This window comes from Mytilus trossulus, chromosome 7 (assembly GCF_036588685.1).
Source record: "Mytilus trossulus isolate FHL-02 chromosome 7, PNRI_Mtr1.1.1.hap1, whole genome shotgun sequence".
Lineage (NCBI taxonomy): Eukaryota > Metazoa > Mollusca > Bivalvia > Mytilida > Mytilidae > Mytilus > Mytilus trossulus.
In genome coordinates, this window is record NC_086379.1 from 10955639 (window position 1) to 10971396 (window position 15758).

Consider the following 15758-nt stretch of genomic DNA (forward strand, 5'->3'; position numbering starts at 1 on the left):
CAAAAATAATCATTATTCTCTTAATACTGTCATATTGTTAATTAGTTCATATTTGTTAAAACTGTTAAATACATTTCGTAGGAATTCCAATACTTAGTATTAGACAACGATATAATGTATTGTTCACCGCTACAGAGATGATAGTACTTATACATTTAATGATCTGATATTAGATGTAGCCATTCATATCTTACCAGATGTTAGAAGTTATTGCAGGCTAACAATTTGATTGGCATTCAAAATTCAATAGCGTGTAGTATTTAAGTATAGTGCTACTGCAAAGCACGTGGTTTTGCTGTATAGCTAATTGTCTGATATGGGGTGAATCTATTGCTTTTTTAAAGGTTAATAAGGATAAGAATGTAGTTTTATGAATTGTCTCTCAACGAGAATTGAAGAATATTAGTTCGTAAAAAACTAAAAAAAAAAACTTTAAAAAAGTATATACAAATGCGGATAAAGAATCGATGGAATAAAAACAATTGAATGGTCTGTTCTGTGGCTTTATAAATAATAATTAATAGAAAGAAAAACTTCAGTTGGATTAACTTGGAAACGAATTCTTAAAACTTTGTCATTAAATCGAAGACTTGATTGATAAGGTCTTTAATGTACTGTCATATAAAGATGTGATCGGGTGGAAAAGATACTTTTCACTGTAGTCAAGGACATTTATTGTATTCCATTATTTTTCTATCGCGGACTACTAAAATCTGCAGAAACAATTAATGGACATTGTACACAAATTGTGAAGTAAAAATTCTACGTAAAAATGGTCAATTAAAAGGGTAAAAAGATGAATAGCTCACCAGAAAACTTTGCCGATACTGCACAGTTGTTGCCAAACGAAACTTTCTATGAAGATCCGTACATGATGCCATGGTGGAGTCAACTTATTTTCCTTACTGCTTTTGTAATTTTGATAACTGTGGCTCTTGGTGGCAACCTGATAGTTATATGGATAGTCATGGCACACAAAAGAATGCGAACTGTGACAAACTACTTTTTAGTCAATTTAGCCGTGGCAGACACTTTAATTTCTCTTCTGAACACACCATTTATTTCAGTATTTTTGTTGTACCAAAATTGGTGGTTTGGAGACATATGGTGTAAATTTGCCAACTTTGTGGCAATCTGTACCGTGTCAGCAAGTGTCCTTACCCTGATGGCAATTGCTATAGATAGGTAAGTTTTTTTTTATTTTTCCTTTTGAAGACCCCCTTATCAAATGACCATAGTAAAATGTTTGAATTTTAAAATATGAATAAAAGCAGATATGACATTGAGACAGTAGTCTATCAACACAAATAACCCAAATGACAACTACAGGCCTATATACATTATAAACTTTAGCAATTATTGTTTTACCAATACAATTATAATTTATGAAATAAACATCAACAGTCATATTGATTAAAGTCTGTTTAAGTTTTGCTGTTAATATTAGTACTTTGAATGTACATTAACACTATTAATTTGAAGTAGCGCCATTTAAGCAGCACCTTCAAATTAATTATATATCTCTCATTTGAAAAGATATGATCTGTACTAGGATTTCATTACAATAAGATTGCTGTTATCAAAATTGTTACTGAACCATGGCTTCGTAATAGTACCATTGCAGTCATCTCTTCTTAAAGTTAACTACACTACGAATATATTGAGCTTTACAAAATTACAACCGTGGATATGAACCCGGATGGTTTCGTAGCAACACTCTTCTAGTGTTTTCCTAGCTTATGATTATATCAGCGAAATGACTAAGAACTGATTTTTTATTGACAATGAGAAACATAAAGACTGCATTAATTGGGACAGAAACATATTATTCTCCAGGAGATAATCTTAGAGGTTTTTTTATTGGTTTTGTGGCCCTCACTTCGTTTTGCAATCAGTGTAATGTTTTTGGAACTTGTTAGTCCTTTCATCTCTTTCGATTGTAGTCCGTACTCTTTTTTAACAAATGATTTTGATTGATCCTTTGAATTTGTACCTTTTGTATTGTAATAGGTATTAATACTTCATTATCTAGACCATATTTCACAAATCACATATAAAATTGCATGATTTTAGCTAGATTCGTATTAAATTCATATCAGACGCATGAGTAAGTCCACTATAGTTCTCTGTGGCAATAAGGTTCATTAGACGCGCTTTTTAATACTTTACCAGTATTTGTTATATATATAAAAACACGGAGCCCTAAAACGTAAAGTGTTCTACAGAACTATATAAGACAGCAACAGAGCAACCCAGCGTGTTCTATGATAAACGGCGAGTAAATTATATGATTTCGGATTATATGATACTCTTTTGAAGTAGTTCCAATAGTTATCGTGAGGCCAGTTCGAAATAATTCTCAATTGGCATGATTTATATAATACCATTTGGTTCATGTAGAGCAAAATTTGCTGTTTATTTTGTTGCTCAGTCTTTTGATTTCTATTTTATGTTTTCTCTATTGCAGTTTGTCTTTTGTCTCTTTTTTGTATTGTCACAGTGTTGTCAGTTTATATTCGACTTATGAGTTTAAATGTCCCTTTGGTATCTGCCGCCTCTCCTTGACAAGAACGCACAAATGATAAATGATTATTTTTTTACATAAAACCTGGCCCAAACTTAAAGACCGTTCATTTTTGTTGTTGGGTTGGTGAAATGTAAATTGATATACAGTTTTGTAGCAAAGTGAGTTGATTAAAGTTTTGGATAAAAAAAGAAACGATAAACTTAAGCGACCACTTTGTTATGCGATTATTGAAAAAAGAAAGGTTATGTTAACGCTCAAAACTGTTTCATCTTCACCTTTATAAAACAGTTTCTTTATTATGTTAGTGCTGATTATGTAACAAATCACAACCAGGTCCTATTGTTATATGAGATCTAAAATATATAAAGTTAGAATTAACCATAATATTTCCCTGTTATCGAATGTTCCACATGCGAAGATGAACCATCGAAGAGCATAGGAATACCACTATTTTCCCCAAAATGAATTGGAATTGAAATGATTGTCAAATAAATGGAAGGTTTGGCGCGCTGCAAAACCTAGTTCAATAAACGACCTTCGTAAATGAAACAGCTTGACGGGTTTCATCAGAACTAGTCAGTATAATTATATCGAAACTGATTATTTTGTAGAAAATACATTAAAGTTGAGAACATTTGTTACTCCCGTTTATAAGAAAATTTCTAAGAATAGACATGAACTTTCAACTATAATTACTAATCAAGATAAGAACTCGTTAGATATTTTTGTTATTACATAATCCTTAAAGTGCAATGAATTTATTTTATCAACGTGTGAAGCGCACATGATCGTATTAAACGGAAACGGAAATGACTATTACATATAGATGAAATGTAAGTCCAGTCACAGAATAGTTTGAGACGCACTATGACGTCACGGTGCCATAATGAATGTGTCATTATTTTTTTAAAAAGCTTTTAGCCAAAGTTCTTATAAATTATACTAGTCATGTCGTAATTTTAATGTAAAGATGTCAAACGAGTCTATGTTGGTAGTCGTTAAAATGAAAATATATCAAGATGCTGGACATATTTGTGTCAAAGCATACATTAAGGCTGCTGTTTTCTCCTTAAAAATGTTTCTCATTTTGCCATTCCAGTACCTCCTTACTATATATATACATTATTATAATAGGTTACATTAGCTGTATTTGGCAATATTTTTTTTCTTCAGAATTTTGGGTCCTCAATGCTCTTCAACTTTGTACTTGATCTGGCCTTTTTTTTACTTTTGTTAATCGTGATATCTATTATGAATTTATGTATATGTGTTTTGATCGTTGAACATCAGAAGAGTACATACATGTATATGTGTTTCAGAACTTATATTTAGTTTTTGAGTGCATCGGACAAGTTTACACATCAATAATCTCCAGAAAAAATATGTTGGTGACCTTCTGCTGTTATGTTTTTTTATTTGGTCGGGTTTTTGTCTCTTTGTCAAATTGACACATTCCCCATTTCCATTCTCAATTTTATTATAAATTAATCCCATAGTATATTCAGATATGTTTCATTGACATTTTCTTTATTAGCGTGGCGATAAAGATACTATTGTAATATGACAATGTATTCAGAGTAATATCTTCCCTTAATAACAATTAAAAAATGTAGGCGATGTTAATTAATATTTAATCAATATGTAACACCATTAAAATTATGACACTGATCGAAGAGAGCATTATTACATTGTACATTTTCTCTCTGTCTGACAAGAATGAGAGACATTTTCATTAACAAAAATATTTTTATTTAGCTTTGAAAAATCCTTTCACCGCTGGACATGTATAGTGAGTGGTATATGAATTTTTTTTTAAACAGAGTGTATTATTCCAAGTCTTAATAAAACAAAATATTGTTGGTTAAGTTCTCGCAACAAATAGAAGAAATTCAATTGATAATGGAAACGGGTGAATCTGCCAAAGAGACAAACAACCGACAAAAGAGCAGTAAACAGACAAAGGCCATTAATGGGTCTTCAACGAGATAATTCCGCACCCGGAAACGGGCTTCAGCTGGCCTCTTAAAAATATCGTGGACTAGTCCATCGAAATTAACTCCGCAGTTTTGGGATTTTGGTTCCTTACCTAGGACTGGCGAACAAATGTGGCGGGATTAAACATGTTTTGTAACATCTCATCCCTCACCCCAAAGCACCACCACCACCTTGTACATTTTGCCAATGTAGAATTTACAATCACACAGCAATACGCACAGCTAAATACAGTTTAATAGAAGTCCGAGTAAAATGACAATGATCAACATCAATTGATAAAGGACTACTAACAATATATGTTACTAAAACAAGCTTCATACCCCAATTAAAGATTCCGAAAGATTATGCCTCCATCATTATAAAAATAAGATGTACATGTACTAGTAGTATACTTGCCAGCTCTCCATATATAGACACAATTACATAGAAATTAACATTGTATACGTGTTTAGGATAATAATGTGATGTAGGAAAATCCTGTTTTGAACTAGACCGACAAGTTGATCCGTAATGTTCTAGCTCACAACGACAAGCCTGCAAGAACATATGATATATTTATCCTAGATTGACGCATACATTTTAGATACAAGCTAACCAGTCTGTCCACTTATTTCCAGATACCGCATCCTTGTCAAATAAGCACCAATACAATTTTCAATGATGTGGTGACTGGTTAGACGCGACTCGAAATCGAACCCATGACTTTATGCACCTACACCAATTTGTTCGGTTAAGTAGTTTCTATCAACTGTGCGTGCTTTATATGTTCATATAATTTCTGAATATGAGGTGCATTTATTATGTTAGGCTAACATACAATTTTATTTCATATAATTATACAAAAAATACAATGATAAGATATTTCGTTTTCTAATTTGTAAGAGGATTTATATGAGAATAAAATCCCAAGATGTTTTTTTATTATAACCAATATAGCAATGGAAGAATGCTTTTAGTACTAATTTATAAAACTAATTGTCATTTAAGCAGTTGTCTAACGGCTTTCTACGATATTTTAAGTGTAGATGACACCTTGTAGCACCAACGAGACATTTCTCTTGATTGAATTAGATTAGATTGGACTCTCAAAGAAGAATGTCCGAAATAAAACTCTCATCAAATTATTATCATGCTGCCAAATTAAGATTTCATCATAGTATTATACTTACAAATGTCTCTACACGCACAAATGTAGGATATAACGGATCACTTTTAAGTAAATAAAGGTTATATTTGAGGAACTTTTTTATATTCTATTTGAAAATCGATATAAAACAAAACTTTTGAACGGAGTTAGATTTCTTGTTTTCTCCTTGTCGTGTTCCTGTCAATAGCTATTCGGTTGGTTTACAGTAAGTTATTTTATATATGTTATATCCCTTTAGATCCTAGTTCAAGGGTTTGTGGTCCTAAATGGCCACCATCGGATTTCCTTGTATTGATACTCCATAGAATTATACGGGGAAAAAGAATGAAAAAAAAAGTACGCGAATATCTTTATTCCATCATCTACAGTTTTTTTCAATACATTTTGCTCTTTAAATAAGTTTGATTCAAGGAAATACGTACCATTGTTGCTCTCTATAAGTCTTTTGTGGTTTTATTGGGTTTCGGGGTTGCTGTCACGATACTGAATACCCCTTTTATTTACATATAATTGATAACTCTCGAACGTCTGATGTATAATAATATTGGTTATTTACTAGTATGTTATATAATGTCAGGTATCTCCCCTTTAAAGTCAAATTAAACATGTTATAGAATTGGTTTAGGAGTTTAAACGTCCAATCTATTTGCAGCACTGCCTTATATTTGTCTGTGTGTTGTTTTTGGATCTGATTGTCCTACCAGGGTTTTGTCCGGTTTTTTGTTGCTTTTGGTCTTGATTGGAGCTACATGTCTTGTAAATGCTACTAATTAAAAGGCCGTTTTGTGTACCACGAAATGCGGTCTGCATTTTCCATTGATTGTTTCTTCGCATACCCCGAAAACACTGACTTTCGGTTATTGAATAAAATTGAGAATGGAAATGGGGAATGTGTCAAAGAGACAACAACCCGACCAAAAAAAAAAAGAAGTTTGATAGTTGGATAAAACACAAAATAGCTTGGATTTTGTAAACAATTGAATGAATATCAATCTAGTAATATTTAAATGGATTTTTCCTTTTTGAATTGCATTGGAGTTCGGTTTGTGCGATACTTTTCGTTAATTTTTAACATATTTCATGCTAAGTTGTATATTTTCATACGCAATATATTAAACCTAAATCCTGTATTGAAAGTGGAAAAACAATGAAGTTCTTTTATCATTTTAGCACAATCAAATCCCATCTGAACAATATTTAATAATCCGGAAAAATAAAATTCTCAAAGAAAACCCCACTCTTATCGATTAACGACGCTATTTACCGAATATTTATATACAATGTGTATACTTGCTTTTAAAAGATTAGTACATTATATACACTGACGTATAATAACTCAGTTCATTCCATCAAAGACCTGTGAGAGTTTTATTAGTTTTTTATGATTAAATGCTGTTGTCAAGAAAATAACAGAGAATATCACCCCTTGTCTTTTTGTGTTTAGTTAGAGGCTATATGAGTAATGATTATGTGGTGTGATCAATATCGTATTTCAAAAATGTCTGATTGATTGGGTATTGATGACTAAATGTCTAAAATGTCTGATACCTAAATCGTAAAGATACAATAAATTCAATTGGTTAAGGTTAGAGTAATACAAGTATCATTGATTAATTGTTGATGTTTACGAAACTATCGACACTCGTGGCTATATTGCGGCAGCTATGATTAAGAACATCTGACTGCCCAGACAGAAACATCAACCTTCAACAAGAAAAGTGGCATTCATAGTCAATAAAAAAAGTGGTTGAAGGTTCAAACTCACAGTCAACACCAGTGCTGAAAGCTCACAATCAACATCAGTGTTGAAAGCTTACAATCAACATCAGTGCGGAAAGCCCACAATCAACATCAGTGTTTTAAGCTCGCAATCAACATCATTGTTGAAATCTCGCAATCAACATCAGTGTTGAAAGCTCGCAATCAACATCAGTGTTGAAAGCTCGCAATCAACATCAGTGTTGAAAGCTCACAATCACCATCAGTGTTGAAATCTCACAATCAACAACAGTATTGAAAGCTTGCAATCAACATCAATGCTGAAAGCTCACAATCAACATCAGTGTTGAAATCTCGCAATCAACATCAGTGTTGAAATCTCGCAATCAACATCAGTGTTGAAAGCTCGCAATCAACATCAGTGTTGAAAGCTCACAATCAACATCAGTGTTGAAATCTCGCAATCAACATCATTGTTGAAATCTCGCAATCAACATCAGTGTTGAAAGCTCGCAATCATCATCAGTGTTGAAAGCTCACAATCAACACCAGTGCTGAAAGCCCAAAATCAACATCAGTGTTGAAAGCTTACAATCAACATCAGTGCGGAAAGCCCACAATTAACATCAGTGTTTTAAGCTCGCAATCAACATCATTGTTGAAATCTCGCAATCAACATCAGTGTTGAAAGCTAGCAATCAACATCAGTGTTGAAATCTCGCAATTAACATAATTGTTTAAATCTCGCAATCAACATCAGTGTTGAAAGCTCGCAATCAACATCATTTTTGAAATCTCTCAATCAACATCAGTGTTGAAAGCTCGCAATCATCATCAGTGTTGAAAGCTCACAATCAACACCAGTGCTGAAAGCCCACAATCAACATCAGTGTTGAAAGCTTACAATCAACATCAGTGCGGAAAGCCCACAATTAACATCAGTGTTTTAAGCTCGCAATCAACATCATTGTTGAAATCTCGCAATCAACATCAGTGTTGAAAGCTAGCAATCAACATCAGTGTTGAAAGCTCGCAATCAACATCAGTGTTGAAAGCTCACAATCAACATCAGTGTTGAAATCTCGCAATCAACATCATTTTTGAAATCTCGCAATCAACATCAGTGTTGAAAGTTCGCAATCAACATCAGTGTTGAAAGCTCGCAATCAACATCAGTGTTGAAAGCTCGCAATCAACATCAGTGTTGAAAGCTCACAATCAACATCAGTGTTGAAATCTCGCAATCAACATCATTTTTGAAATCTCGCAATCAACATCAATGTTGAAAGCTCACAATCAACATCAGTGTTGAAAGCTCGCAATCAACATCAGTGTTGAAATCTCGCAATCAACATCAATGCTGAAAGTTCACAATCAACATCAGTGTTGAAATCTCGCAATCAACATCATTGTTGAAATCTCGCAATCAACATCAATGCTGAAAGCTCACAATCAATATCAGTGTTGAAAGCTCACAATCAACATCAGTGTTGAAATCTCGCAATTAACATCATTGTTGAAATCTCGCAATCAACATCAGTGTTGAAAGCTCGCAATCAACATCAGTGTTGAAAGCTCACAATCAACATCAGTGCAGAAAGCCCACAATCAACATCAGTGTTGAAAGCTTACAATCAACATCAGTGCGGAAAGCCCACAATCAACATCAGTGTTTTCAGCTCGCAATTAACATCATTGTTGAAATCTAGCAATCATATCAGTGTTGAAAGCTCGCAATCAACATCAGTGTTGAAAGCTCGCAATCAACATCAGTGTTGAAAGCTCGCAATCAACATCAGTGTTGAAAGCTCGCAATCAACATCAGTGTTGAAATCTCGCAATCAACATCATTGTTGAAATCTCGAAATCAACATCAATGTTGAAAGCTCACTATCAACATCAGTGTTGAAAGCTCGCAATCAACATCAGTGTTGAAATCTCACAATCAACAACAGTATTGAAAGCGTGCAATCAACATCAATGCTGAAAGCTCACAATCAACATCAGTGTTGAAATCTCGCAATCAACATCAGTGTTGAAATCTCGCAATCAACATCAGTGTTGAAAGCTCGCAATCAACATCAATGTTGAAAGCTCGCAATCAACATCTGGGTTGAAAGCTCACCTTCAACATTAGTGTTGAAAGCTCACAATCATCATCAGTGTTGAAAGCTCATTGATCAGGGTTGAAAGCTCACCTTCAACATCAGTGTTGAAAACTCAGTCAACACCAGTGTTGACAGGCTAATGGCCACTATTAACAGCAAGAGGTTCCAGCCAATGATGTTTTATACAAATGTTTAATTGTGGAACCTGTAGCGCCATATCTTTCATGCACAATTAGGATATAAATAAGTTAAACAATATGACCATTGTCCTCGTAGCCACTTTCAGCACTATAACATGGCGACCATTTTTATGATAGTGAAGAAAATCGGAACACTTGGATAGAAACACCGACCTTGGGCAATGAAGTTGATAATCCTAGTAGAATATATATAAGGAAGGATTATGTCTACATCAACATATTAGGAATAATAAAAATGCTTATATATAAGCAGATTAGGCACTTAAAACTTTTGATTACTGTTTATTGTATACGGTATTATAATAATGGTTTCAACTTGTCATCTGCACAGCACAATTTAGTTTTTTTTTTCTTTGAATCGTTAAAAAGGGGAAAACATTTTTTGGCTACATGTAATCTACTGAAAGTCTAGTAGATTACTGACTAAATAAGATAGGGTTCTCAATGCTCTTCAACTGCGTACTTTATTTGGGCTTTTTAACTTTTTTGGATTCGAACGTTACTGATGAGTCTTTTGTAGACGAAACGCTCGTCTGGGGTAAATACAAATTTAATCCTGGTATATGTGATGAGTTTATTTATGCTTGTTTTTAGTTCGGAATCAGTAGTTGTTTTTGTCTTTGTGCATTAAAGCAATCAACCAGTACTGTAATATGTTGAATTATTTCGGTTCGAGACCAACATTTAAAAAGACAATATATATAAAATTGTTTAGTTTATTTTTTTGTAGTGCTCTGAAAAAATAATTCTACAATATGATGTCGCTGCTAAATATTATGAGAAATGGGTTATTGATAGATCAAGTGCTAAGTATTGTTCTGAGCCGACCCTCCTTGTCAATGTCAATGCACAAGCCTATGTCTTGTACTTGAATTAGTGAAGTAAAACAACGCAAGAAAGCTTAACCTACTTACAGTTTGAGATTCAAATAAAAACCAACTAAGAATCCTGTATGAAAAATATGTGTCAGGGAATTATTTGAGAGCTTATAGTTTAATCTTGGTTAATATCACAGAACTTTTAATACTAAGTACATTATGTTCTATTTCACTATAATTCAAAATTAATGGCAAGTCTGTCAAAATGAATCCTCCGGTTTTTTTTTGTTTGAAAAAAACCCGGAGTGAACCCTGTATAATATGTTTGACCTAAACAATATTTACATATCTATTAGCTGCAACTAAAGAAAAGAATCCAGTATAACAACTAGTAATAGAAAGTAGCTAATGGTCTGCTAACAGGATTAGTGAAAACCATTGTACACAAGTACACAAGAACTTCAACGGTATTGCAATATTCTTTTATGACTAATTCAAAGAATATAATCATACATTTTAACAAGGTAAAATTCAATATTGCATATCTCTACGTTAAATTAGACCTAAGCTGTTATAAAACTGAGTAAAAGGTTCACTCGATAGGCATACTTAAGTCTATGAAACTTTTCAGGAAAAATGTAGTTCTTTGATAAATCGTGTCGTGCGTGATAAGATGATAACAAAAGTATTGAATGAATGGACTAGATGTCGCTCTAAATTGAAAGATGTCAGGATCTTTTCTTGAAATATATTTAATATCGTACAAATGTCTAATTCCTGCGATAATCTTATAATAAAGCGTCTGCGTCGGAGACAAACCCAATTGTATTTCGTGACATATCAATATCATATAAATATATTACAAAAAGGTATGCTTTGACCTAAATGACATCAACAAAGTTGATCAAAATAATTGAATTATATTTTTAAATACAATAAAATTTAAAACATTCCAAATTTTCTCTCATGTTGTGTTATTAAAAGCTAACATAGTGATGCTTGATTTATGTCTGTAATGAGTCACTTAACGATTGTATTAAAATAATGTTTTAGCAATTTCCTACTCACCAATACACTGAAATTATAAACACGTGACGACATGGGCGATTTATATTATGCAAAATCAAAAAAGTCTAAAACGAATAAAACCACCAGTGTACCCGGCACTAACACTTTAGATATGTTTATACATGACGAAAGCAGCTACACAAACACGACCGACATGTATGTATAATGTCGAAAAATACATATTCTTTTTATACCAGCTTTAGAAACAGGACGAAAATCAAGGCTCGCCAAGGTTTCCCCCTGTTTCATAGCGAGTACATCTACATTTGTTTTTTCCGACGATACACGCATATTGTTTTATCCTGTTATTTTTACCCGATATTTTAATGTACAGTTGTTAAAATCCAATTAGTTGTGTCTGATTTTCCAAAGAAATCGACATAGCAGACTACGAAAGGGACACCAAAATAAATTGTTTCACAAAAATAAGTATTCACATTGCCGTTTGCTCAACATTGGAGCAGAGTAACACGAAACTTTATTTGTACGAGTAAATAAATTAAATATTTACTTGTGTACCTGTTCTTTTGTACAACAGTTGCTGACTGCACGATACAACTTTTCCCATGTTAAATTGCCAGGAATAAAGTTTTTCTATTTTCTGTTAAGAATTACTTCGAAGAATGAAAATTAGAACAAGTAAATTGAAGCTCACAAAGTATCTTATGATACAACATTCAAGCCCCTACTAAAATGGAATAAAAGTAGCATTACTTCTTCAACCCTTCCACATCGGCTTGTGTGTCAAATAAAAATAAATAATCTCCTTTAACAAGCCAATAACAACGTCACAATTGTACATATACATTTGCAGTAATTATTAAACAGATTTATTGTATCCATATCTTTTGATGATAACATAGCATGTCTCATAAGTGAATCTGATTAACAAAATCCTTTTCTGTCGTACTATCCCTAAAGACAAATAAAATTGTAATGAAAAGACAATTATTCTAGGGAAACCTGTTTTTCTTTGCTATTAAAGTTGAAAAGAATGACTCAATTCGATTCATGGATTTTTTCGTCTGGAATTTATTTGCGATATTTCGGTGCTTGTGAAAAAATCGAGAAATTCCCCTATGACACCCTTTATTAGTTTGTTTAATCATTACTAAAAGCATAAGATTGTCATCAATATTAATAATAATGAAAGTGACAACATATCATGGCATATATTTATCAACCAAAAACCTTCCCTTATTTTGCGCAGATTACGAATTTGTTTATTTACTGTTGGATTTGAAAAACATAATTCACTCTAGTTTCGGTCATCATTTTATTCTTAATTCAGTATATGATTTTATATGGCTATACAGTAGGATAATAATAGCTTCGAGGAAAACAACAAAATCGGGTAAATTTACATAAAAATTTCCTATTATAGACATACAGATCTGTGATAAGTGTAAACATAATTAAGAGGTCCTTCATTGGGGGATATATTGTGTTGTTCGATAGTAAATTAAATTGATTTACAAAATGTATAGCTCTTAAACTATTAAAGAGCTTTTTGTTCTGTCGTATTTTTGTACCAAATTTAAGAGTCTATTTGTGACGTTAGCGAGAGATTTGACGTAAAATATCATTTCCCGTTACGAGAAAAACAATAAAATTTATTTATGATAAATGATTATAAAAATAAAACACACGACAGTAATTTGAAAATTTGATAGTGAAGTATGTTTTCTGAACTATCTTTAATCAAAACCCTTCTTTTATCCATATCTAAATTAAACCCTATCCTGAACCTAGAACATCTAACCTTACCATAGAAACAATACACGAATTCGTACCCAAAAGTATAGAGCTGTATATAGAGACCTCTGACGCAAAAAGAGGCAACTTATTTTCTATTTTGCAGTTTAATATTAACCATTAATTAATATGATGATGAGAAGAGAGAGAGAGAGAACAAGTAATTTCATCTGCATTAATCTGATTTATTGCATTCACCCCTTTTATAAAAGTAATAAAGCAATTTATAAACCATTATCGCGGTGAAATAGTTAAATTTACTTCATGTTAGGTTTAACTTCTATTTCTGGGTACAACATCAGTAGAACTGTTAAAATTAGTAATATTAGAATTGTTACAGTCATGACATTTCAATAAGAGACTAATGAAGGGCAATACTAAATGACCTTACTTTAATTTCTCTAGAATTTAATTCAACTGTGCAGTTCAAATATGCCCGCTGTAATACGCTAGATTATTTTCTGGTATATTTTTTATTATAGATTACAAAACGTAATAACATCAAATCTATTATTGTAAAACTGACATTTTGATGTTGTTATATAGGTATGATAGAAATCCACGCATAAAATGAAAATAACTAGTAAAGAAGGTTGACAACATCCAGTTAGACTAGGCCATGCATAACTTAATTTAATACAGACTGAAGGTGGATTGGCAGTGTGCTTGATATATGCAATGTAACATGTGCTTACCGCATCTGGTTCCGCCCCTTTTTTAGTTCATGATATTCCCCAGTCTATGTTGTGCACCTTCATTTGTTTCCTCTAAATAGGTTTATAATCGAGATTCGAACATCAGCAAACTGCTGTTGTGTCTAAAATATCATAATCATAATAATAATTAATAAGGAAACAGGTATCTACACTTAAGCTGAAATGAAAAAAAGGTTGAAAAACATCCATTTAGTTTTGGCTAAATTTGATCAAATACCGATTTAATACGGATTGTCAGTGTGCTTGATGTCTGCATATCAACAGATATTTACCATGTCGATGCATCTGGTCTTGTCTCTTTAAGTTAATGCTATGACCCTCCAGTTTTTGTTTTGCGCCTTTATTTGTATCTTCCCAATGAATGTATGATCGAGATTTGAACATTAGAAAACTACTGTTGCCTCTTATCTGTCACCATAATAAGTAAGCAAATTCGTCTCTTCTTTAAAACAACTGAAACACCCCCATACATGGTACATAACATTCAAGTTTCATTGTCTCCACTGTTGACTATACTTTTTGGACCTTTTTGGAGTATAGCTCTTCATCTTTTATGTAAGCTTTGGATTTCAAATATTTTGGCCACGAGCATCACTGAAGAGACATGTTTTGTCGAAATGCGCATCTGGTGCAACAAAAATGGTACCGTTGATTTTATTGTAAAGTATGTAAAATGCAAAATAGCAAAAACAACACCAACTCGAGACAGTTCAAAACGTAAAGTCCCAAATCAAATCGCTAACTAAAATTTCGCAGCAAACAAATTGACATATTGACTAACCAGGTTGCTATGAACAACTCAAAAATGATTTACTTTCTATTTGACTTTTAAACTCAGGGGCACATTCAAGACTGAAGTAGTTTAAAAATACTTCAATGCAGTTCTTTTTGTTAAATATCCTCAAGAAAAAAAACGTTTAGTGTTTCGCTATATTCGAAGCGAACACACGATAGAGCGCACACCGGCAATACGTTTTCAATTCAAAAAGAAATTGCAGAGAAAAGTGCAATCTTTCAAATAATTTTGTGGACTTAATTAGTATGGGTTAAGATTATATCTTGGTAATAGGAATAATCTCTTTTGTTGATATTACGTCCATCCGTCTTTATTGTTATCACTTTTCTTTTCCAATATAGTAACCAATTAATAAATTAATGTAGCTTCTTGTGCTATGTCAGATAGACAATAAGCAATTGTAACAAACTTTTGTCGGAAATAAAAATGTAGGTTGATTAATTAACTAAACACAAAAAAAACCCCAGATAAATCTTCCGTATAGGTTACGCACATAAGAATGATAAAGGCTTCTTTGTCAACTACAACCAAATGTACAGTACAGGTCTTAAATTGGTAATCTTTAGGTGGATCTCAGTCCTTATTGAGAAATTTTTCCACTCAAGGGTGGAGTTGAATGATGGTTTTATATAGTCCTTGTAAATCTATGCATTGAGTATGGCAACGTTTTAATGAAGGTTGAGCGTATTCTCGTATATCTATTGCGACTTCTATTTAAACACGGTTGTCTTAAAGCCTTTTGTTCCAGAGAGGTCAGATCGAATAGTACTAGTGTTCATATAATGTATGGAATACTTCTATTTCAAACTTGAAATTATATTTTAAGGTTAGAATTTGCTTTTAACTGATTTTGTGACATGTTGAATATTAAAGTATGTAGCATATGTTTTATAAAACAATACAAACATT

At 32.6% G+C, this 15758-nt stretch overlaps 1 protein-coding gene across 1 annotated transcript in view; it reads left to right on the plus strand.

The window, feature by feature from the left end:
- Nucleotides 1-205: 205 nt before the first annotated feature.
- Nucleotides 206-15758, plus strand: part of LOC134724626 (tachykinin-like peptides receptor 99D) — a 53497-nt gene continuing 37944 nt past the window's right edge. Inside the window, exon 1 of the mRNA XM_063587766.1 lies at nt 206-1185. Within this exon, the coding sequence (XP_063443836.1) occupies nt 797-1185 (389 nt within the window). The 5' untranslated portion in view covers nt 206-796. The remainder of the gene's footprint in view (nt 1186-15758) is intronic.